A 25,892-nucleotide genomic window follows, 5' to 3' on the forward strand; every position below is an offset into this window, starting at 1 on the left:
GAGAGGGGAAATCAGCCAGGGTTCCTGCTCCTGGTCACTGCCCAGTGACCCCTGGGATAGAGAGAGAGGAAATCAGCCAGGGTTCCTGCTCCTGATCACTGCCCAGTGACCCCTGGGTTAGAGAGAAAGGTAATCGTAGAATCATAGAAATTTACAGCACGGAAGGAGGCCATTTCGGCCCACCGTGTCCGCGTTGGCCAACAAAGAGGCTATCCAACCTAATCCCACTTTCCAGCTCTTGGTCCGTAGCTCTGAAGGTTATGGTACTTTTAAGTGCTCATCCAAGTATCTTTTAAATGTGAGGAGGTTCTTGCCTCTTCAGGCAGTGAATTCCAGACCCCCACCACCCTCTGGATGAAGAAATTTCCCCTCAAATCTCCTCTAAACCTCCCCCCCTATTACTTTAAATCTATGTCCCCTGATTGTTGACCCCTCTGCCAAGGGAAACAGGTCCTTCCTATCCACTCTATCCAGGCCCCTCATAATTTTATACACCTCAATCAGGTCTCCCCTCAGTCTCCTCTGTTCCAAAGAAAACAGACCCAGCATCTCCAGTCTTTCCTCATAGCCAAAATTCTCCAGTCCAGGCACTCTTGTAAATCTCCTCTGCACCCTTTCCCGTGCAATCACATCTTTCCTGTAATGCGGTGACTAGAACTGCACACGGTACTCCAGCTGCGGCCTAACCAGTGCTTTATACAATTCTAGCATAACCTCCTTGCTCTTGTATTCCATGCCTTGACTAATAAAGGCAAGTATTCCACATGCCTTTTGACCACTTTATCTACCTGGTCTGCTACCTGCAGGGATCTGTGGACCTGCACCCCAAGGTGCCTTTGATCCTCTACACTTTTCAGTGTCGTGCCATTTATGTGTATTCCCTTACCTTGTTAGACCTCCCCAAGTGCATTACCTCACACTTGGGAGATTGCCCGCAGATGGACGATGTTTCACCGCCGCCGCGGAGGACGGAGGAGTGGCCCAGGCAGCGCGCCCAGCCTCCCTGTGGACTCACATACTCACGTACGGGCGTGGACAGGCCCTGGTTACTGTCGGGGGTTGTGGGGAGTTGGCCGTCATCTTTGGGTAGCACTGGTCCACCCGCTGCAGGGAGCGACGGGGGCGGAGGTTCCTCGACGTCACAACCTGTTCCATTGTCCCGCTATGGAACAGGGAGCATGCGCGGCGGCCATCTTACTGCAGGTGTGGGATGGTGACCCAGCAAGACCATCAGCAGGCCGGGACCATCAGAGGGAGCAGCGTGCGGCCACTGCAGGGAGCAGCGAGTGCTGCTGCAGGAGGGCGACGGCTGCGAAGCCAGGTCGCTGAGTGCAGTGCGGGCAGGCACAGCAGGAGGGGCGAAGGAGCAGCAAGAGTTTGTAGATGGAAGTGACCGGGGCCCAGAAGAAGCGAGGGCCCAGGGGCAGCACGGGCCAGCCCACACTGCGATATGTAAGCAGCAGAGCTGGTCTCCAGTTCATCTTGGGCAATCCTTGCCACTGGACCAAGACCGAGCTCTGTCAAGCCTGTGTGGTGGCTGGTGTGCAGAGAGTCGGGATAACTATTTGCCAACCGGAAAATTACCCAGTGACTAGTGGGGTGCCGCAGGGATCGGTGCTGGGTCCTCAACTATTTACAATCTATATTAATGACTTGGATGAAGGGACCGAGTGTAATGTAGCCAAGTTTGCTGATGATACAAAGATGGGTGGGAAAGCAAATTGTGAGGAGGACACAAAAAATCTGCAAAGGGATATAGACAGGATCTGTGAGTGGGCAAAAATTTGGCAAATGGAGTATAACGTGGGAAAATGTAAGGTTATCCACTTTGGCAGAAATAATAGAAAAGCAAATTATAATTAAATGGAGAAAAATTACAACATGCTGCGGTGCAGAGGGACCTGGGGGTCCTTGTGTATGAAACACAAAAAGTTAGTACACTGGTACAGCAAGTGATCAGGAAGGCAAATAGAATGCTGGCTTTTATTGCAAGGGGGATAGAGTATAAAAGCAGAGAAGTCCTGCTACAACTGTACAGGGTATTGGTGAGGCCACACTGGAGTACTGCGTACAGTTTTGGTCTCCTTATTTAAGGAAAGATATACTTGCATTGGAGGCTGTTCAGAGAAGGTTCACTAGGGTGATTCCGGAGATGAGGAGGTTGACTTATGAAGATGGGTTCAGAAGGTTGGGCCTATATACACTGGAGTTCCGAAGAATGAGAGGTGACCTTATTGAAACATATGATAATGAGGGGGCTCGACAAGGTGGATACAGAGAGGATATTTCCACTCACAGGGGAAACTAAACTAGGGGACATGGGACTCAATTTTGGCCAAGCCCATTTTCTGGTGTATTGCCAGAGTTACGCTGGGTTTTTAGGTCCAGAAATGCACCAGAAAAACATGTCCAAACTTTCCCCGATCTTAATAGTGCAATCCGGAGCCGCGCAGCATGGCCAGTCGCCTTGGGAGGTGGAGCCTGCTGTCTGTGTCTGGAAAACACAGCTGGGCCTTCTGCGCGTGCGTGGGGAAAAAAAACTTAAGTTTTTGACGCCACTGCACTGGACGCGCATGCACAGTACAGCTCCGAGTTGGCAATCGAGAGGCCTCCAGACCAGGACCGGGATCTCAAGTGGGCACAGCTAGGAGAAGCAGTAGAATAAGAGAAAGAAAGGCACATTTAGATATCCAGGGTAAGCATAAAGAATGGGATGGTTTATGGTCACTTTTAAGTTGCTTGTAATAAAGGAGAATGTTGACATTTTTTCTTTTAGTTATTCATGGAAATTATAGTCATACAGAAAACTGTGAACTTATGTCATGCTCAGTTATTCATTCATGTTATGTAGGTTTGGATGACCATGTAGGGCCAAAGAATTCCGATGTGATGATACAGGATGGGTACTGATTAAAGGACTTGTAATTTTTGTGAAGGTGGGGTTAAATGATGACAAAGGGAGATTGTTAAACAGTTGCAAAGATTTTATTGATAAGTTGAGTTTGGATTCGTGCTACTGCCATCACTGAGGAGTTCTTTTACCTCAAACAGCGATGGCACTTCCACAGGCATCGCCATGCCCAGGTCTTTCTGGTTAAAACAGTTGCTTCTGGTCCCTGATTGAGTGCTTTCCCAGTCCGCTACGATTCCCACCTCTAGCCCAGGCCAAAAGGCTTGCTGGTCAGTGCGTTCCCTCTCCGGCCCCCGAGTGAGTGCCAGTCCTGGTCTGCTGTGGCCCTGAGTGAGTGCCAGTCCTGGTCTGCTGTAGCCCTGAGTGAGTGCCAGTCCTGGTCTGCTGTAGCCCTGAGTGAGTGCTGGTCCCAATCTGTGACCCTGAGTGAGTGCCAGTCCTGGTCTGTGGCCCGAGTGAGTGCCAGTCCTGGTCTGCTGTGACCCTGAGTGAGTGCCGGTCCCGGTCCGCTGTGGCCCTGAGTGAGTGCTGGTCCCGGTCTGTGACCCTGAGTGAGTGCCGGTCCCAGTCCACTGTGGCCCCGAGTGAGTGCTGGTCCCAGTCTGTGGCCCTGAGTGAGTGCCGGTCCCAGTCCACTGTGGCCCCGAGTGAGTGCTGGTCCCAGTCTGTGGCCCTGAGTGAGTGCTGGTCCCGGTCTGTGACCCTGAGTGAGTGCTGGTCCCGGTCCACTGTGGCCCTGAGTGAGTGCCGGTCCCAGTCTGTGTCCCTGAGTGAGTGCCGGTCCCAGTCCACTGTGGCCCCGAGTGAGTGCCGGTCCCGGTCTATGCCCCCGAGTGAGTGCTGGTCCCGGTCCGCTGTGGCCCCGAGTGAGTGCTGGTCCCGGTCCACTGTGGCCCCGAGTGAGTGATGGTCCCGGTCCACTGTGGCCCCGAGTGAGTGCTGGTCCCGGTCCACTGTGGCCCCGAGTGAGTGCTGGTCCCGGTCCGCTGTGGCCCCGAGTGAGTGATGGTCCCGGTCCACTGTGGCCCCGAGTGAGTGCTGGTCCCTGTCCACTGTGGCCCCGAGTGAGTGATGGTCCCGGTCTATGGCCCCGAGTGAGTGCTGGTCCCTGTCCACTGTGGCCCCGAGTGAGTGCTGGTCCCGGTCCGCTGTGGCCCCGAGTGAGTGATGGTCCCGGTCCGCTGTGGCCCCGAGTGAGTGCTGGTCCCTGTCCACTGTGGCCCCGAGTGAGTGCTGGTCCCGGTCCGCTGTGGCCCCGAGTGAGTGCTGGTCCCGGTCCGCTGTGGCCCCGAGTGAGTGCTGGTCCCGGTCCGCTGTGGCCCCGAGTGAGTGCTGGTCCCGGTCCACTGTGGCCCCGAGTGAGTGCTGGTCCCGGTCCACTGTGGCCCCGAGTGAGTGCTGGTCCCGGTCCGCTGTGGCCCCGAGTGAGTGCTGGTCCCTGTCCACTGTGGCCCCGAGTGAGTGATGGTCCCGGTCCGCTGTGGCCCCGAGTGAGTGCTGGTCCCGGTCTATGGCCCCGAGTGAGTGCTGGTCCCGGTCCACTGTGGCCCCGAGTGAGTGCCGGTCCCGGTCTATGGCCCCGAGTGAGTGCTGGTCCCGGTCTATGGCCCCGGGTGAGTGCTGGTCCCGGTCCACTGTGGCCCCGAGTGAGTGCTGGTCCCGGTCCACTGTGGCCCCGAGTGAGTGATGGTCCCGGTCCGCTGTGGCCCCGAGTGAGTGCTGGTCCCGGTCTATGGCCCCGAGTGAGTGCTGGTCCCGGTCCACTGTGGCCCCGAGTGAGTGCTGGTCCCGGTCTATGGCCCCGAGTGAGTGCTGGTCCCGGTCCACTGTGGCCCCGAGTGAGTGCTGGTCCCGGTCTATGGCCCCGAGTGAGTGCTGGTCCCGGTCTATGGCCCCGAGTGAGTGCTGGTCCCGGTCCGCTGTGGCCTTGAGTGAGTGCCGGTCCCGGTCCGCTGTGGCCCCGAGTGAGTGCTGGTCCCGGTCTATGGCCCCGAGTGAGTGCTGGTCCCGGTCCACTGTGGCCCCGAGTGAGTGCCGGTCCCGGTCCGCTGTGGCCCCGAGTGAGTGCTGGTCCCGGTCCACTGTGGCCCCGAGTGAGTGCAGGTCCCGGTCCGCTGTGGCCCTGAGTGAGTGCTGGTCCCAATCTGTGGCTCTGAGTGAGTGCTGGTCCCAATCTGTGACCCTGAGTGAGTGCTGGTCCCAATCTGTGACCCTGAGTGAGTGCCGGACCCGGACCCGGTCCCGGTCTGTGGCCCTGAGTGAGTGCTGGTCCCAATCTGTGGCCCTGAGTGAGTGCTGGTCCCAATCTGTGACCCTGAGTGAGTGCTGGTCCCAATCTGTGACCCTGAGTGAGTGCCGGACCTGGACCCGGTCCCGGTCTGTGGCCCTGAGTGAGTGCTGGTCCCAGTCTGTGGCCCTGAGTGAGTGCTGGTCCCAGTCTGTGGCTCTGAGTGAGTGCTGGTCCCAGTCTGTGGCTCTGAGTGAGTGCTGGTCCCAATCTGTGACCCTGAGTGAGTGCTGGTCCCAATCTGTGACCCTGAGTGAGTGCCGGACCCGGACCCGGTCCCGGTCTGTGGCCCTGAGTGAGTGCTGGTCCCAGTCTCGGTCTGTGGCTCTGAGTGAGTGCTGGTCCCAGTCCCGGTCTGTGGCTCTGAGTGAGTGCTGGTCCCAGTCCCGGTCTGTGGCCCTGAGTGAGTGCTGGTCCCAGTCTCGGTCTGTGGCCCTGAGTGAGTGCTGGTCCCAGTCCCGGTCTGTGGCCCTGAGTGAGTGCTGGTCCCAGTCTCGGTCTGTGGCTCTGAGTGAGTGCTGGTCCCGGTCTGTGGCCCTGAGTGAGTGCTGGTCCCGTTCTCGGTCTGTGGCTCTGAGTGAGTGCTGGTCCCAGTCCCGGTCTGTGGCCCTGAGTGAGTGCTGGTCCCGGTCTGTGGCCCTGAGTGAGTGCTGGTCCCGGTCTCGGTCTGTGGCTCTGAGTGAGTGCTGGTCCCAGTCCTGGTCTGTGGCCCTGAGTGAGTGCTGGTCCCAGTCTGTGACCCTGAGTGAGTGCTGGTCCCAGTCCCGGTCTGTGGCCCTGAGTGAGTGCCGGTCCCGGTCTGTGGCCCTGAGTGAGTGCTGGTCCCGGTCTGTGGCTCTGAGCGAGTGCCAGTCCCAGTCCCGGTCTGTGACCCTGAGTGAGTGCCGGTCCCGGTCTGTGACCCTGAGTGAGTGCCGGTCCCGGTCTGTGGCTCTGAGTGAGTGCCGGTCCCAATCTGTGACCCTGAGTGAGTGCCGGTCCCGGTCTGTGACCCTGAGTGAGTGCCGGTCCCGGTCTGTGACCCTGAGTGAGTGCCGGTCCCGGTCTGTGGCTCTGAGTGAGTGCCGGTCCCAATCTGTGACCCTGAGTGAGTGCCGGTCCCGGTCTGTGGCTCTGAGTGAGTGCCGGTCCCAATCTGTGACCCTGAGTGAGTGCCGGTCCCGGTCTGTGACCCTGAGTGAGTGCCAGTCCCGGTCTGTGACCCTGAGTGAGTGCTGGTCCCAGTCTCGGTCTGTGGCCCTGAGTGAGTGCTGGTCCCAGTCCCGGTCTGTGGCTCTGAGTGAGTGCTGGTCCCAGTCCCGGTCTGTGGCCCTGAGTGAGTGCTGGTCCCAGTCTCGGTCTGTGGCCCTGAGTGAGTGCTGGTCCCAGTCCCGGTCTGTGGCCCTGAGTGAGTGCTGGTCCCAGTCTCGGTCTGTGGCTCTGAGTGAGTGCTGGTCCCGGTCTGTGGCCCTGAGTGAGTGCTGGTCCCGGTCTCGGTCTGTGGCTCTGAGTGAGTGCTGGTCCCAGTCCCGGTCTGTGGCCCTGAGTGAGTGCTGGTCCCGGTCTGTGGCCCTGAGTGAGTGCTGGTCCCGGTCTCGGTCTGTGGCTCTGAGTGAGTGCTGGTCCCAGTCCTGGTCTGTGGCCCTGAGTGAGTGCTGGTCCCAGTCTGTGACCCTGAGTGAGTGCTGGTCCCAGTCCCGGTCTGTGGCCCTGAGTGACTGCCGGTCCCGGTCTGTGGCCCTGAGTGAGTGCTGGTCCCGGTCTGTGGCTCTGAGCGAGTGCCAGTCCCAGTCCCGGTCTGTGACCCTGAGTGAGTGCCGGTCCCGGTCTGTGACCCTGAGTGAGTGCCGGTCCCGGTCTGTGGCTCTGAGTGAGTGCCGGTCCCAATCTGTGACCCTGAGTGAGTGCCGGTCCCGGTCTGTGACCCTGAGTGAGTGCCGGTCCCGGTCTGTGACCCTGAGTGAGTGCCGGTCCCGGTCTGTGGCTCTGAGTGAGTGCCGGTCCCAATCTGTGACCCTGAGTGAGTGCCGGTCCCGGTCTGTGGCTCTGAGTGAGTGCCGGTCCCAATCTGTGACCCTGAGTGAGTGCCGGTCCCGGTCTGTGACCCTGAGTGAGTGCCAGTCCCGGTCTGTGACCCTGAGTGAGTGCCGGTCCCGGTCTGTGGCTCTGAGTGAGTGCCGGTCCCAATCTGTGACCCTGAGTGAGTGCTGGTCCCAGTCCCAGTCTGTGGCCCTGAGTGAGTGCTGGTCCCAGTCTGTGACCCTGAGTGAGTGCTGGTCCCAGTCTGTGACCCTGAGTGAGTGCTGGTCCCAATCTGTGGCCCTGAGTGAGTGCTGGTCCCGGTCTGTGACCCTGAGTGAGTGCCGGTCCCGGTCTGTGACCCTGAGTGAGTGCCGGTCCCGGTCTGTGGCCCTGAGTGAGTGCCGGTCCCAGTCTGTGACCCTGAGTGAGTGCTGGTCCCAATCTGTGGCTCTGAGTGAGTGCCGGTCCCAATCTGTGACCCTGAGTGAGTGCTGGTCCCAATCTGTGGCTCTGAGTGAGTGCCGGTCCCAATCTGTGACCCTGAGTGAGTGCCGGTCCCAATCTGTGGCCCTGAGTGAGTGCCGGCCCCAATCTGTGACCCTGAGTGAGTGCCGGTCCCAGTCTGTGGCCCTGAGTGAGTGCTGGTCCCAATCTGTGACCCTGAGTGAGTGCCGGTCCCAGTCTGTGGCCCTGAGTGAGTGCTGGTCCCAATCTGTGACCCTGAGTGAGTGCCGGTCCCAGTCTGTGGCCCTGAGTGAGTGCCGGTCCCAATCTGTGGCCCTGAGTGAGTGCCGGTCCCAGTCCCGGTCTGTGACCCTGAGTGATTGCCGGTCCCAGTCCCGGTCTGTGACCCTGAGTGATTGCCGGTCCCAGTCCCGGTCTGTGGCCCTGAGTAAGTGCTGGTCCCAATCTGTGGCTCTGAGTGAGTGCTGGTCCCAATCTGTGGCTCTGAGTGAGTGCTGGTCCCAATCTGTGGCTCTGAGTGAGTGCTGGTCCCAATCTGTGGCCCTGAGTGAGTGCTGGTCCCAGTCCCGGTCTGTGACCCTGAGTGAGTGCCAGTCCCAGTCCCGGTCTGTGGCTCTGAGTGAGTGCCAGTCCCAGTCCCGGTCTGTGGCCCTGAGCGAGTGCCAGTTCCAGTCTGTCTCCCGCCCCTAGCCCAGGCCGAATGGCCTGCGATTTCTTTAACTCTCCAAGGGTTTTCTCGAGTGGCCACATACGCTGGTCTAAGCAGAAATGCAGTAGCTAAATGGCCAGAATTGGCGTAGGTGGCTGGTTACGCCCCCTTTGGATTAAAAAAAAACTTACTAAATAAACGTAACTAAATGAGTAACGCTGGTGCAAATTGATTGGGGAAACTGCGATTTTTAAGTTGGGCCAGAAAAAGCAGCCTGCTCCAGAAAAAAAGGCACAAATCACTGGGGAAAATTGATTCGTTTTAAAACTGAGATGAGGAGAAATTTCTTCTCTGAGGCTTGTAAATCTGTGGAATCTGCCCCAGAGAGCTGTGGAGGCTGGGTCATTGAATGTATTTAAGGTGGAGATGGACAGATTTTGAACAAAAGGGAATAATGGATTATGGGGAGCGGGCAGGGAAGTGGAGCTGAGTCCATGATCAGATCAGCCATGATCTTATTGAATGGCAGAGCAGGCTCGAGTGGCTAAATGGCCTACTCCTGCTATTTCTTATGTTCTTATGTTCTTAACCCCACTGAATACAGCCTTCCAGTCAAAAAATACCCATCAATCCTTACACTTTGCTTTCTGCCTCTGAGCCAATTTTGGATCCAACTTGCCACTTTGCCCTGGATCCCATGGGCTATTACTTTTGTGACCAGTCTGCCATGTGAGACCTAAAAGCTTTGCTAAAATCCATGTACACTTCATCATACGCACTACCCTCATCAACCCTCCTGGTTACCTCCTCGAAAAATTCAATGAAGTTAGTCAGACACGACCTTCCCTTAACAAATTCATGCTGACTGTCCTTGATTAATCCATGTCTTTCCAAATGAAGATTTATCCTGTCCCTCAGGATTTTTTCCAATAATTTTCCCACCACCGAGGTTAGGCTGATTGGTCTGTTATTACTCGGTCTATCCCTTTCTCCCTTTTTAAACAAAGGTACAACATTAGTAGTCCTCTAGTCCTCCGGCACCACACCTGTAGCCAGAGAGGATTGGAAAATGATGGTCAGAGCCTCTGCTATTTCCTCTTTTGCTTCCCTTAATAGACTGGGATACATTTCATCCTGGCCTGGGGATTTATCCACTTTCAAAGCTGCTAAGTCCCTTAATACTTCCCCTCTCACTGTTTATCTTGTCTAATATTTCACATTCCTCCTGTCTCATTGCAACGTCTACATCGCCCTTCTCTTTTGTGAAAACAGATGCAAAGTATTCATTAAGAATCCTATCCATGTCTTCCGCCTCCACACACAGATTTCCTTTATGGTCTCTAATAGGCCCCACTCTTTCTCCAGATATCCTCTTGCTCTTAATGTATTTATAAAACACCTTTAGTTTTCCCAGATATTATTTGCCACCATTCTTTGATGCTCTCTCTTTGCCTTCCTGATTTTTTTTTTATTGCACCCCTGCACTTTTTATACTCCACTAGAGTTTCTGCAGAGTTGAGTTCTTGGTATCTGTCATAAGCTTCCTTGTTTTTCTTTATCTTACCTTGTATGTCTCTCGCCATCAAGGGACGCTAGATTTGTTCAGGGAACATACTTAACCTCAGGATCTTCTCCTTGAATGCCTCCCACTGCTCTGACATTGATTTACCATCAAGTAGCTGTTTCCAGTCCACTTTAGTCAAATCCCTTCTCAGCTCAGCAAAGTTGGCTTTTCCCCAATTGAGAACTTTTATTCCTGGTCCCCCTTTGTCCTTTTCCATAAATACCCTAAATCTTACTGAATTATGATCACTGGCACCAAAATGCGCTCCCACTGATACCCCTTCTTCATTCCCCAAAACCAAGTCCAGAACCGCCCCCTCCTGTGTTGGGCTTGTTACATATTGGCTAAAGAAGTTCTCCTGAATGCATTTTAGGAATTCCGCACTCTCTGTACCATTTACACTACCTTTTTCCCAGTTAATATTAGGGTAGTTGAAATCTCCCACTATTACAGCTCTATAGTTTTTGCACTTTGCAGCAATTTGCCCACATATTTGTTGTTCTATCTCCCTCTGACTGTTTGGGGGTCAATAGTACACTCCCAGCAGTGTGATCACCCCTTTTTTGTTCTTTAATTCAACCCATTGTTTGATGACCCCTCTAACATATCATCCCTTCTCACAGCTGTAATTGTTTTTTTAATCAATACTGCGACCCCCCCCTCCTTTTTTACCCCCTCTCTATCCCGTCTGAAAACCCTGTAACCAGGAATGTTGAGTTGCTATATCTGCTCCTCTTTCAGCCATGTCTCAGTAATGGCTATAATATCATACTCCCAAAATGTCAATCAGTGCTCTGAGCTCATCTGCCTTGTTCCCAATACTCCTTGCATTGATGTGTACACCGTGCCAAACTCCCCTGTTTATTTTCCAGCCCTTGTTTCCTCTGTCTTCCAAATTCATTTTCTACCTTTACTTCTCTGCTGCCGAATTCCAACTTTGCTTCTCTCCCCACTGAATCTACTCTCGGGTTCCCATTCCCCTGCCAAGCTAGTTTAAACCCTCCCCAACAGTACTAGCAAAACCTCCCGCAAGGACATTGGTCCCGGTTCTGTTGAGGTGCAACCCTTCCGGCCTGTACAGGTCCCACCTCTCCCAGAAACAGTCCCAATGCCTTAGGAATCTAAAGGCCTCCCTCCTGCACCATCTCTCCAGCCACGTATTCATCTTCTCTATCCTCCCATTTCTGTACTCACTAGCACATAACACCAGGAGTAATCCGGAGATTGCTACCTTTTGAGGTCCTGCTTTTTAATCTCTCTCCTAGCTCACTAAACTCTGCCTGCAGGACCTCATCCCTCTTTCTACCTATGTCATTAGTACCGATATGGACCACGACCTCTGGCTGTTCATCCTCTCCACCCAGAATGCCCTGCAGCCGCTCAGTGACATCCTTGACTCTGGTACTAGGGAGGCAACCAGGATTCCAGCTCCTGATCCCTGTACAGTGACCCCAGGTTAGAGAGAGATGAATTCAACCAGGTTTCCTACACCAGATCACTGTCCGTTGACCCCTGGATTAGAGGGAGGGGAAATTAGCCAGGGTTCCTGCTCCTGATCACTGTCCATTGAATCCTGGATTAGTGAGAGGGGAAATCAGCCAGGGTTCCTGCTCCTGATCACTGCTCAGTGACCCTTGTATTACAGAGAGAGAGGGAAAATCAGCCAGGGTTCCTACTCCAGATCACTGCCCATTGACCCCTGGATTAGAGATGGGGGCGTACGTACTGATGACCGTAGCACACTTGTTTCCGGGCTAGAGTGACCTGAAGGGTCATGAGGCGTTTGTTTATCCTGCAAGGGGAGCCTCTGAGATCCCCAAATTGCTCATTTTTTATGGCAAAGCCTACCCCATGGAGGCGGTGTTCTTCTTCTGGTTTAACTTGCCAGAAGGAGGTGTAACCGGCACTTTGTTCCTTGAACTGGCCTTCCCCTGCCCGCCGAGTCTATGGCAGTACCAGCCTATGTACATGGCCGCCTTTGACCTCACAAGGCCTTCGACACTGTCAACTGGGAGGGACTATGGAGTGTCCTCCTCGAATTCGGATGCCCTCAAAAGTTCGTCACAATCCTCCGCTTGCTTCACGATGACATGCAAGCCGTGATCCTGACCAACGGATCCACCACAGAGCCAATACAAGTGCAGACCGGGGTCAAGCAAGGCTGTCTCATCGCACTAACGCTATTCTCGATCTTCCTTGCTGCAATGCTCCATCTCACCCTCAACAAGCTCCCCGCTGGAGTGGAGCTAATATACAGAACAAATGGGAATCTGTTCAACCTCCGTCGCCTCCAGTCCAGATCCAAGGTCGGCCCATCCTCTGTCATTGAATTACAATACGCAGACAATGCTTGCGTTTGCACACTCGGAGGTCGAACTCCAAAACATCGTCAACACCTTCACCGAAGCGTACGAGAGCATGGGCCTTACACTAAACATCCGTAAGACAAAGGTTCCCTACCAACCTGCCCCCGCCACACAGTACTGCCCCCCAATTATCAAGATCCATGACGAGACCTTGGACGATGTGGACCACTTTCCATACCTCCCCAGCATCGAAGCATTGACAATACTCAATCAGCTCCGATGGGCGGGCCACATCATTCGCATGCCCGATACTAGACTCCCAAAACAAGCGCTCTACTCAGAGATCCGACACGGCAAGCGAGTCCCAGGTGGGCAGAGGAAACACTTCACGGACACCCTCAAAGCTTTCTTGGAAAAAGTGCAACATCCCCACCGGCACCTGGGAATCCCTGGCCCAAGACCGCTCAAAATGGAGAAGCATCCGGGAAGGCACCGAACACCTCGAGTCTCGTCGCCGGGAGCACGAGGAGGCCAAGTGCAAACATCGGAAGGAGCACACGACAACCCAAGCACCCCACCCACCCGTCCCTCCAACCACCATCTGCCCCGCCTGTAGGTCCCACATTGGACTCATCATGTGGAAGCAAATCAGCCTTGACTCTGAGGGCCTGTCTAAGAAGAAGAGAGACTGGGGAAATGAGCCAGGGTTCCTGCTCCTGATCATTGCCCAGTGACCTTTGGGTTAGAGAGGGAGAGAAATCAGCCATGGTTCCTGCTCCTGATCCCTGCCCAGTGAACCCTGTGTTTGATGAAGGGGAATTCAGCCAGGGTTCCTGCTCCTGATCACTGTCGAGTGACCCCTGGGTTAGAGAGAGGGGCAAACAGCTAGGATTCCTGCTTATGAAAACTGTCCGGTGACCCCTGGATTAGAGAAGTTGGAAATCAGCCAGGGTTCTTGCTCCTGATCACTGCCCAGTGACCCCTGGGTTAGAGAGAGGGGAATCAGCCAGGGTTCCTGCTCCTGATCACTGCCCAGTGACCCCTGGGTTAGAGAGAGGGGAATCAGCCAGGGTTCCTGCTCCTGATCACTGCCCAGTGACCCCTGGGTTAGAGAGAGGGGGAAATCAGCCAGGGTTCCTGCTCCTGATCACTGCCCAGTGACCCCTGGGTTAGAGAAAGGGGAATCAGCCAGGGTTCCTGCTCCTGATCACTGCCCTGTGAGCCCTGGGTTAGAGAGAGAGGAAATCAGCCAGGGTCCTTGCTCCTGATCACTGCCCTGTGAGCCCTGGGTTGGAGAGAGGGGAAATCAGCTGGGGTTCCTGCTCCTGGTCACTGCCCCATGACCCCTGGGATGGAGGGAGGGGAAATCAGCCAGAGTCCCTGGTCACTGTCCTGGAGGGGAGGGGACAGTAGATGATGGGAACAGATGGCCTGCAGCAGAGAGGAGGGGAGCCTTGTGGCAGAGCGTTATATGAATGCTTTCATCCACTCGTCCTGAATTCCTAGACTTCGATATTTTAAGAACATAAGAATTAGAAGCAGGAGTAGGCCACTCGGCTCTTCGAGCTTGCTCTGCCAGTCAGTAAGATCATGGCGAAACCACTTTCCTGCCCTATCCCCATTTCCCTTGATTCTCTTAGTGCCCAAAATACTGATCTCTGTCATACTCACCGACTGAACAGCTCTCTGGGGTAGAGAATTCCAAAGATTCACAGCCTTTTCAGTGAAGAAATTTCTCCTCATCTCAGTCCTAACTGGCCTTATTCTGAGAGTTTGACCCCCAGTTCTAGACTCCCCAGCCAGGAGACACATTCTCCTAGCATCACCTAGTATCAAGTTGTTTAAAAAGATAGCGTTAGAATTGCGCCTCTGGACGCTGGTAACCAGGAGCGACTGGTCTTGATGCCGGGTACCGATGCCTGTGAACTTCCCGTTGAGGTGTGCGAGGGCAGTAATCCCCTGCGCGCGATGATTGTGACATTGCGCTGTGCAGCGCCCCGGACACGACTATCGGTTCCTTCCCCTACAGCATAGACGTAGAAACATAGAAAAATAGGTGCAGGAGTAGGCCATTCGGCCCTTTGAGCCTGCACTGCCATTCAATAAGATCATGGCTGATCATTCCTTCAGTACCCCTTTCCTGCTTTCTCTCCATACCCCTTGATCCCCTTAACCGTAAGGGCCATATCTAACTCCCTCTTGAATATATTCAATGAACTGGCATCAACAACTCTCTGCGGCAGGGAATTCCACAGGTCAACAACTCTCGGAGTGAAGAAATTTCTCCTCATTTCAGTCCTAAATGGCCGCCTCCTTATCCTAAGACTATGTTCCCTGGTTCTGGACTTCCCCAACATCGAGAACATTCTTCCCGCATCTAACCTGTCCAGTCCCGTCAGAATCTTATATGATTTTATGAGATCCCCTCTCATCCTTCTAAACTCCAATGTATAAAGGCCCAGTTGACCCAGTCTCTCCTCATATGGCAGCCCAGCAATTCCTGGAATCAGTCTGGTGAACCTTCGCTGCACTCCCTCAATAGCAAGAACGTCCTTCCTCAGACTAGGAGACCAAAACTGAACACAATATTCCAGGTGAGGCCTCATTAAGGCCCTGTACAACTGCAGTAAGACCTCCCTGCTTCCATATTCAAATCCCCTAGCTATGAAGGCCAACATACCATTTCCCTTCTTTACCGCCTGCTGTACCTGCATACCAACTTTCAGTGACTGATGAACCATGACACCCAGGTCTCGTTGCACCTCCCCTTTTCCTAGTCTGCCGCCATTCAGATAATCTGCCTTCGTGTTTTTGCCCCCAAAATGGATAACCTCACATTTATCCACATTATATTGCATCTGCCATGCATTTGCCCACTCACCTAACCTGTCCAAGTCACCCTGCAGCCTCTTAGCGTCCTCCTCACAGCTCACACTGCCACCCAGTTTAGTGTCATCTGCAAACTTGGAGATATTACACTCTATTCCTTCATCCAAATCGTTAATGTATATTGTAAAGAGCTGTGGTCCCAGCACTGAGCCCTGCGGCACTCCACTAGTCACTGCCTGCCATTCTGAAAAGGACCCGTTTATCCCGACTCTCTGCTTCCTGTCTGCCAACCAGTTCCCTATCCACGTCAGTACATTACCCCCAATACCATGTGCTTTGATTTTGCACAACAATCTCTTGTGCGGGACCTTGTCAAAAGCCTTCTGAAAGTCCAAATACACCACATCCACTGGTTCTCCCTTGTCCACTCTGCTAGTTACATCCTCAAAAAATTCCAGAAGATTCGTCGAGCATGATTTCCCTTTCATAAATCCATGCTGACTTGGTCCGATCCTGTCACCGCTTTCCAAATGCGCTGCTATTTTGTCCTTCATGATCGATTCCAATATTTTCCCCACTACTGATGTCAGGCTAACCGGTCTATAATTACCCGTTTTCTTTCTCCCTCCATTTAAAAAAAAGTGGTGTTACATTAGCTGCCCTCCAGTCCATGGGAACTGATCCAGAGTCGATAGACTGTTGGAAAATGATCACCAATGCATCCACTATTTCCAGGGCCACTTCCTTGAGCACTCTGGGATGCAGACTATCAGGCCCCGGGGATTTATCGGCCTTCAATCCCATCAATTTCCCTAATACAATTTCCCACCTAATAAGAATATCCTTCAATTCCTCCTTCTCACTAGACCCACTGTCCCCTAGTACATTCGGAAGGTTATTTGTATCTTCCTTCGTGAAGACAGAACCGAAGTATTGGTTCAATTGGTCTGCCATTTCTTTGTTCCCCATTATAATTTCACCTGAATCCGACTGCAAGGGACCTACCTTTGTCTTTACTAATCTTTTTCTCTTCACATATTTATAGAAGCTTTTGCAGTCAGTTTTTATATTCCCTGCAAGCTTCCTCTCGTACTCTATTTTCCCCCTCTTAATTAAACCCTTAGTCCTCCTCTGTTGAATTGAATTGAAGGTTTGTTGCTTTTCCTAGCCAATTTATATGCCTCTTCCTTGGCTTTAACACTATCCTTAATTTCCTTTGTTAGCCATGGTTGAGCCACCTTCCCAGTTTTATCGCCGGGCGGAAACACCGACAGCCTCGGGGCGTTATTCAGGAGACCGGCTGCTTAGGGGACACAATTTAAAAGGGATTTTGGTGCAGGAAATCATTTTTTTTTGCTAATGCATAGTGGCCATTCTTGAGTATTTATTTTCAGCCACAATCGCTCATCCCTGCACTCTGATAGGGCCAGATCGTGGCTGCCGTCGGTGACAAAGTTCCTCAGTCCAAGGCAGCCTGCAGCGATGGCCTCCGTTCCCAGCAGCGCTGCCCTCGACATTGGGCAAACCTGCACCGCTACCGCCCTCTTGTTGGCTTTAGCGCTCCAAGGGAAATAGTAGCGCCTGATTTAGCACTCCACTTCCCTCTTGGAGCACTAAAGCGGAAGTTCGTGATGGAGTCCCGCGTGTAGTGCCCGGCGCTACTTTTGCGCTACCACAAAATTTAACGCCCAAATAGGGCGCTACTCAATTTCTCCCGCTACATGTTTCAATGAGATCACCTCTCATTCTTCTAAATTCCAGGGAATATAGGCTTAGTCTACTCAATCTCTCTTGGTGGGACAATCCCCTCATCTCAGGAATCAGCTTAGTAAACCTTCATTGCACTTCCTACAAGGCAAATATATCCTTCCTGATGCAAGGAGACCAAAACTGTACGTAGTACTCCAGGCGCAGTCTCCACTATATCATTGCAGTAAGACTTCTTTACTCTTGTACTCTAATCCCTTTGTAATCAAGACCAACATACCATTTGCCTTCCCAATTGCTTGCTGTACCTGCTTGTTATTTTCTGTGATTCATGTACAAGGACACCCAGGTCCCTCTGATTAGCAATATTTCCCAGTTTCTCACCATTTAAAAAGTATTCTGCTCTTCTATTTTTCCGAACAAAGTGGATAACTTCACATTTATGCACTTCGTATTTAATCTGCCACATTTTTGCCCACTCACTTAACCTGTCTATATCTCTTTGCAGCTTCTTTATGCCCTTTTCATAGCTTACATTCCCACCTAGCTTTGATTATCAGCAAGCTTGAATAGATTGCACTCGGTTCCTTCATTTAAGCCATCGATATAGATTGTGAATAGCTGGGGCCCCAGCACTGACTCATGTGGCATCCCACTCACTAGTTACGGCCTGCCAATCCAAAAATGACCTGCTTATTCCTACTGTTTTCTGTCCATTAACCAATCCTCAATCCATGCTAATATATTACTCCCAATTGCATGAGCCCTAATTTTGTGGAATAACCTCTTGTGTGACATCTTAGTAAATACTTTTTGAAACTCCAAATACACCACATCCACTGGTTCTCCCTTATTTACCCTGCTATAGTTACTACCTCAAAAAAACTCGTACTGATTTGTCAAACACGATTTCTCATTTATAAATCCATGTTGACTCTGCCCAATCATATTATGATTTTCTAAGTGCTCTGTTACCACATTCCTAATAATAGATTTTAGCATTTTCCCAATGACTGATGTCAGGCTAACTGGCCTGTAGTTCCCTGTTTTCTCCCTCCCTCCTTTTTTAAATAGCAGGGTTACATTTGCTACTTTCCAATCCGAGCAGACCGTTGTAGAATCTAGGGGTCTGGAAGATCACAACCAATGCACACGCTATCTTTGCAGCCACCTCTTTTAAAACCCTAGGATTTAGGCCATCAGGTCCAGGGATTAGTCGGCTTATAGTCCCATTCATTCCTCCAGTACTATTTCTTTAATAATACTAACTTTTTCACCTTCCTTATTCTCAGTAGACCCTTTGCTCCCCAATATTTCCAGAATGTTTTTTGTGAAGATAGACACAAAGTATTTAATATCTCTGCCATTTCCTTATTTCCCATTATAATGTCTCCTGACTCTGCCTGTAAGGGACCCACATTTATTTTTGCTAATCTCTTTTTTTTTACATGCCTATAGAATAAAGGGCTGGAATTTGCAGTGAGTAATAATGGCGAACTAATAGCGTTCCCTGTTATTACGCTTTTGAAACTGACCACAAGTTGGATGTAGCACATGCGCATCTAAATGCAGAAATCCTGAAGTTGCGGTCAGTCATTCACTGCTTCGACACGGGCTGTGCTGTGGCCTCTCCCCCATAGCTGTCAATCAGTGTAACTGCCGAAAACTTGGGGGAAGAAATTCACTATCCACTAATGATTTCAAACTTTTTTAAAAAATTGTCGTTTGCGCTCTAAGGAGGAAGTGGAGCACTAAATCAAGTGCTTAACTTCCTCCTTCGAAGGCAATGGGCAGCAGGTGCGGCGATGAGTTCAGCAGTGCTGCACACGGGGCCGTTCAGCGCTGCTGCATTGAAAGGCTCTTTCTCTCTCTCAAGGAAGACACTACCCCTGCTTCGACCCCTCTGCAGTCTCTAAATGTCAGGCTGCTTGTCTGACATCCAGTTCTGGATGAGCAGCAACTTTCTCCGAAGCCATTATTTTCGGTCTCCGCCACAAACTCCGTTTCCTAGCCAATGACTCCATTCCTCTCCCCAACTCCTGTCTGAAGCGGAACCAGACTGTTCGCATCCTTGACCCTGAAATGAGCTTTCGGCCACATATCCGCATCATATCTAAGACCGTCTATTTCCACCTCTGTAACATCGCCCGTCTCCATCCTTGCTTCAGCTCATTCACTGCTGAAGCCCTCATCCATGCCTTTGTTACCTCTAGATTTGACTCTTCCAACGCACTCTTGGCTAGCCTTCCACATAAACTCGGCAGCCCGTGTCCTAACTTGCATCAAGACCCACTCGCCCATCACCCCTGTGCTCACTGACCTTCATTGGCTTCCGGCTAAGCAAAGCCATGATTTCAAAATTCTCATCCTTATTTTCAAATCTCGCACTTCCCTATCTCTGTAATCTCCCCCCGCCCCCCTCCCACCCGAGATGTCTACGCTCCTCTAATTCTGCCCTCTTGAGCATCCCTGATTATAATCGCTCAACTATTGGTGGCCGTGCCTTCTGTTGCCTAGGCCCCAAGCTCTGGAACTCCCTACCTAAATCTCTCCGCCTCTCTACCTCTTTCCTCCTTCAAGACACTCCATAAAAATACCTCTTTGATCAAGCTTTTGGTCACCTGCGCTAATTTCTACTTGTGCATCTCGTTGCCAAATTTTTTATCTCTTAATATTCCTGTGAAGCGCCTCGGGACCTTTCACTGCGTTAAAGGCGCTATATAAATACAAGTTGTTGTTGTTGCTAAATACTCCATTAAATGTTAGGCCTTAATGGATTAGGTGTAACTGGGGTTTTAAGTGTATTGACTGCGAAACAAATGTTATGGCCCTAAAAAAACAAATTTTTATTTTGTGGAGTGTTCAATTTCTCCATTATGATAAAAATTATTATTTTTAAGGAACTTTTTTAGAAATTTAAAGAAATATATGTTTTAAAAGATTGCTCAAGTTCACTTTATCTTCACTTGAGAGCCCCAATTTTGCGCTCTCACATTTTTTAAAAGTCAGGATAATAGCAGGTTCTCATTACCTGCTTCCCTGTCTCTGAGAATTCTGCAATACTATTGGCTGCTTAGTCACCTGTTGATGTCACATTCATGAATGATTCCCCATTATATTGCACTGAAATCACTTGCACATTGAAAGAGGTAAACTTCTCACCACAGAGATTGCAAGATCTTTTTGGGCAGCTTTCTTTGGGGCCAGCAATGAACGCTTCGCCCCTGACTACAAATTCCCAGCCTATGGCTTTTGCTAGTTTACTCTCATATACTATTTTCTCTCTCCATCAATTTCTTGGTCATCTTTTGCTGAATTCTAAAATCCTCCCAATCCTCAGGCTTACTACACTTTTTGCCATCATTGTAAGCCTCTTTCTTCAGTCTATTAACATCTTTAACGTCTCTTGTTAGTTACGGTTGGGCCACATTTCTTGAGTTTTTATTACTGAAGGGGATGGATATTCGTTGCGAATTATGAATTATTTCTTTAAATGTTTGACATTGCTTATCTATCGTCATATCATTTAATCTAGTTTCCCAACATGCCCCTCATACCTATGTAGTTTGCTTTGTTCAGATTTAAGAGCCTAGTTTCAGATTTAACTGAATTACTCTCAACTCAGTATAAAATTCTGTCATATTATGATCACTCTTCCCCAGAGGCTATTAATTAACACTATCTCGATGCATTTTTGCTTTTTGAGATTTAAGATTGCTTTTTTGTTACAGCAAAGTCAAGGATCTGGAAATATTGGCCAGCCAGCTCCCCAGACCCCGCCCAGCAGACCAGAACCAACTGGAGAAGAAATCCATTCAAAGACTCTCTCATCAGCAGCAGTATCTGGGAAGGTAAAGCCTTTTAATATATGGCATTTGTTTTGCACGGGGATTCTGGGTATTTATAGGAATCTGGTTATTGACCAAAATGGGTGAGGTGAGGGTGTTGAAGCCCCAGGCCCTGACCCCTCTGACCCCTGACCTCTCCAGGCCCTTCACAACCTGACCCAGGGCTGCTGCATCTCCTGCATGGTGTAATTGACTGAGCTTTGCTGCTGACCAGGTTGGGGAGCCCTGTCTACCCACCATGTATTGAGATCGGCACCAGACCACCAGCTCCCCAATGCCATCCTGTCCCACCCAGACTGAAGCAAGAGGAGGGACTGAACAGGTGGAAGGAGTCTCCGTACAGTTCCGAATGTCCCTCAGTCTCTCCGTTCGGCTGTCACTGTTGCTCAGAGGGTGAGAATTACTGAAGTTGTTTGTTCTTCACCTCTGGTGGTGCCTTGCCCTGGTGCTCTCTGGGCACAGATCGTGTCCAAGTGAGCATATTTCTGTCAAAGTTGAATAAGAACATAAGAAATGGGAGTAGGAGTAGGCCATTTGGCCCCTTGAGCCTGCTCCGCCATTTAATAAGATCATGGTTGATCTGATCAAAGACTCGGCTCCACTTTCCTGCTCCATAACCCGTAACCGACTCAAAAATCTGTCTATCTCCGCCTTAAATTTATTCAATGTCCCGGCTTCCACAGCTCTCTGAGGCAGCGAATTTCATAGATTTACAAGCCTCTCTGAGAAATTCCTCCTCATCTCAGTTTTAAATAATAATTATCGGAAAGACATTCGGTGAAGTAAGAGAAGAGAGAAGTGAAAGAGCACGCAGTGTTGCTCGTCCCGTGCTGTTGGGAATAGCTCCGACTGATCAGGGTATTTAAAAGGCTGCAGAGAATTTTCCTGCTTGTTTAGCTGTCTGCACGGGTTTTACACCAGTTTTTACAGCAATGCCTGTAGCAATGCATATTCAAATGAGCACACGCAGGAAGCCTGCGGGCAGCTCTCGAGGCCAGTGACAGTGCACACTTCTTTACCAGATCAACAAGCATGTAAGTCAGGAAATTCCAGGCCTATTAATTTGGAGCATATCTCTGATGTGGCATCTTATCAAACACAATCTGAAAAACCAATTGCATTGCCTTTCCCGACTCTAGAAGTTTGAACAATCTGGACATACCCATGCTGAGTGTCCTTGATTAGTTTATGACTTGCTTAAGTAGTCACTCTTTTATCCCTTAGTCTGGACTTTCAAAATGTTCTGACTTTGAGTAAGAGTAACTGCCCTATTAGTAACACCCTTCTCCAACAGGAATGTAACATTTGCCACTGTCCAATCGGTTGCCGTAATTCCTGCTTCCCGAGATTTCTGGGTACCACCTGGGACTGGGGCCTGCACACAATGCACATATCCCAATTAGGAACGGGGGATGGGGGAAATAGAAAATGGTGAAAATTGGAGCAATAAAACTGCTTCTAACAGTGCCATTGTTCTTGATCAAATCAGAACTGCACGCATCGTGACTCTGTGATAGTGAAAGTTCACTATGAATACACAGTGGCAACAAGGGTGGAGCCGGGCATGTCCTACACTGACCTTCTGAGTGTCTTCAAATCCAAACTGGGCCGACGGACAGGACAGATACAATTAAGGTACGAAGGAAGGGGTGAATGATGGGGAGTGTCCCCCAGTAACAATTCTAACCCTCGCTGTCCCTGTACTGTTCATTTCTCTGTAACCTCACTATGTTCATCTCTCTCACTCACTGTATGAAACCCTCACCATTTTTAAGAGATGGTTGGATGGGCACTTAAAGTGCAGTAACCTGCAGGGTTACGGACCCAGAGCTGGTAATTGGGATTAGACTGGATGACCTTTTGTTGGACGGCGCAGATATAATGGTAAGTACTGCAGGGAATAGAATACCGCCAGGATGATCTCCTAGACTAGTTTTGATCGCCTGGATGGGTTGGAGAGGAATTTTCCCAGATTTTTTCTCCCTAAATTGACTTGTGTTTTTAATCTGGTTTTTGCCTCTCCCAGGAGATCACATGGTTCTGGTTGGGGTGGAGTGTAGAATGTTTCAGTATAAGGGGTGTTGCAGTTGTGTGGGGCGGATTGGTTGGGCTGAGTGCTCTTTGCCTTTCCGTCATTGTTCATAGGTTTATATGTAACCTGCAGGGCTGCTGACCGAGGGCCATGCAGCTCTTTGTCGGCCGGCGCGGACACAATGGGCCGAAATGGCCTCCTTCTGTGCTATAGATTTCTATGTTTCTATGTTTCGATGTTTGTGTGTTAATCTCTCTCTCACTCACTGTGTAAATGTGTCTCTCACGCTCATTGTGTTAATCTCTCTCGCGCTCACTGTTAATCTCTCTCGCGCTCACTGTTAATCTCTCTCGCGCTCACTGTTAATCTCTCTCGCGCTCACTGTTAATCTCTCTCGCGCTCACTGTTAATCTCTCTCGTGCTCACTGTTGATCTATCGCTCACACTCATTGTGTTAACCTCTCACTTGTGTTAATCTCTCACATTCATGTTAATCTTGCTCACATAGAGACATAGAAGCATAGAAAATAGATGCAGGAGTAGGCCATTCGGCCCTTCGAGCCTGCACCACCATTCAATATGATCATGGCTGATCATGTAACTTCAGTACCCCACTCCTGCTTTCTCTCCATACCCCTTGATCCCTTTAGCCATAAGGGCCACATCTAACTCCCTTTTGAATATATCCAATGAAATGGCCTCAACAACTTTCTGTGGTAGAGAATTCCACAGGTTTACAATTCTCAGTGAAGAAGTTTCTCCTCGTCTCGGTCCTAAATGGCTAACCCCTTATCCTTAGACTGTTACCCCTGGTTCTGGACTTCCCCAACATCGGGAACATTCTTCCTACATCTAACCTGTCCAATCCCGTCAGAATTTTATATGCTTCTATGAGATCCCCTCTCATTCTTCTAAATTCCAGTGAATATAAGCCTAGTCGATCCAGTCTTTCTTCACATGTCAGTCCTGCCATCCCGGGAATCAGTCTGGTGAAACTTCGCTGCACTTCTGCAATAGCAAGAATGTCCTTCCTCAGATTAGGAGACCAAAACTGAACACAATACTCCAGGTGAGGCCTCACCAAGGCCCTGCACAACTGCAGTAACACCTCCCTGCTCCTATACTCAAATCCTCGCTATGAAGGCCAACATGCCATTTGCCGCCTTCACCGCCTGTTGTACCTGCATGCCAACTTTCAATGACTGATGTACCATGACACCCAGGTCTCGTTGCACCTCCGCTTTTACTAATCAGTCACCATTCAGATCATCTGCCTTCCTGTTTTTACCACCAACGTGGATAACCTCACACTCATCCACATTATACTGCATCTGCCATGCATTTGCCCATTCACCTAACCTATCCAAGTCCCCCTGCAGCCTCCTAGCACTCTCATTCTGTTAATCTCTCTCACTCTCACTGTTAATCTCTCTCACACTCACTGTTAATCTCTCTCACACTCATTGTTAATCTCTCTCTCACTCACTTAATCTCTCTCACTCATTCTGTTAATCTCTCTCACACTCACTGTTAATCTCTCTCTCACTCACTTAATCTCTCTCACTCACTGTTAATCTCTCACACTCATTGTGTTAATCTCTCAAACTCACTGTTAATCTCTCTCACACTCACTGTTAATCTCTCTCACTCACTTAATCTCTCTCTCACTCACTTAATCTCTCTCTCACTCACTTAATCTCTCTCACTCATTCTGTTAATCTCTCTCACACTCACTGTTAATCTCTCTCTCACTCACTTAATCTCTCTCACTCACTCTTAATCTCTCTCTCACTCACTTAATCTCACTCACTGTTAATCTCTCTCACTCACTGTTAATCTCTCTCACTCACTGTTAATCTCTCACACTCACTGTTAATCTTGCTCACACACACTGTTAATCTGTCTCTCACTCACTATCTCTCACACTCACTATCTCTCACACTCACTGTTAATCTCTCTCTCACTCAATGTTAATCTCTCTCACACTCATTGTGTTAATCTCTCAAACTCACTGTTAATTTCTCTCTCACTCATTCTGTTAATCTCTCACACACTCACTGTTAATCTCTCTCGCGCTCACTGTTAATCTCTCTCGCGCTCACTGTTAATCTCTCTCGCGCTCACTGTTAATCTCTCTCGCGCTCACTGTTAATCTCTCTCGTGCTCACTGTTGATCTATCGCTCACACTCATTGTGTTAACCTCTCACTTGTGTTAATCTCTCACATTCATGTTAATCTTGCTCACATAGAGACATAGAAGCATAGAAAATAGATGCAGGAGTAGGCCATTCGGCCCTTCGAGCCTGCACCACCATTCAATATGATCATGGCTGATCATGTAACTTCAGTACCCCACTCCTGCTTTCTCTCCATACCCCTTGATCCCTTTAGCCATAAGGGCCACATCTAACTCCCTTTTGAATATATCCAATGAAATGGCCTCAACAACTTTCTGTGGTAGAGAATTCCACAGGTTTACAATTCTCAGTGAAGAAGTTTCTCCTCGTCTCGGTCCTAAATGGCTAACCCCTTATCCTTAGACTGTTACCCCTGGTTCTGGACTTCCCCAACATCGGGAACATTCTTCCTACATCTAACCTGTCCAATCCCGTCAGAATTTTATATGCTTCTATGAGATCCCCTCTCATTCTTCTAAATTCCAGTGAATATAAGCCTAGTCGATCCAGTCTTTCTTCACATGTCAGTCCTGCCATCCCGGGAATCAGTCTGGTGAAACTTCGCTGCACTTCTGCAATAGCAAGAATGTCCTTCCTCAGATTAGGAGACCAAAACTGAACACAATACTCCAGGTGAGGCCTCACCAAGGCCCTGCACAACTGCAGTAACACCTCCCTGCTCCTATACTCAAATCCTCGCTATGAAGGCCAACATGCCATTTGCCGCCTTCACCGCCTGTTGTACCTGCATGCCAACTTTCAATGACTGATGTACCATGACACCCAGGTCTCGTTGCACCTCCGCTTTTACTAATCAGTCACCATTCAGATCATCTGCCTTCCTGTTTTTACCACCAACGTGGATAACCTCACACTCATCCACATTATACTGCATCTGCCATGCATTTGCCCATTCACCTAACCTATCCAAGTCCCCCTGCAGCCTCCTAGCACTCTCATTCTGTTAATCTCTCTCACTCTCACTGTTAATCTCTCTCACACTCACTGTTAATCTCTCTCACACTCATTGTTAATCTCTCTCTCACTCACTTAATCTCTCTCACTCATTCTGTTAATCTCTCTCACACTCACTGTTAATCTCTCTCTCACTCACT

General features: G+C 50.3%; 1 protein-coding gene across 1 annotated transcript in view; it reads left to right on the plus strand.

Moving 5' to 3' along the window:
* Nucleotides 1-25,892, plus strand: part of LOC139253676 (neutrophil cytosol factor 2-like) — a 151,957-nt gene that overhangs the window by 89,765 nt on the left and 36,300 nt on the right. The window contains exons 10-11 of the mRNA XM_070873514.1: nucleotides 20,451-20,570; nucleotides 22,057-22,202. Of these exons, the coding sequence (XP_070729615.1) occupies nucleotides 20,451-20,570; nucleotides 22,057-22,202 (266 nt within the window). The remainder of the gene's footprint in view (nucleotides 1-20,450; nucleotides 20,571-22,056; nucleotides 22,203-25,892) is intronic.

This window comes from Pristiophorus japonicus, unplaced genomic scaffold (genome assembly GCF_044704955.1).
Source record: "Pristiophorus japonicus isolate sPriJap1 unplaced genomic scaffold, sPriJap1.hap1 HAP1_SCAFFOLD_498, whole genome shotgun sequence".
Taxonomy (NCBI): Eukaryota; Metazoa; Chordata; class Chondrichthyes; family Pristiophoridae; genus Pristiophorus; species Pristiophorus japonicus.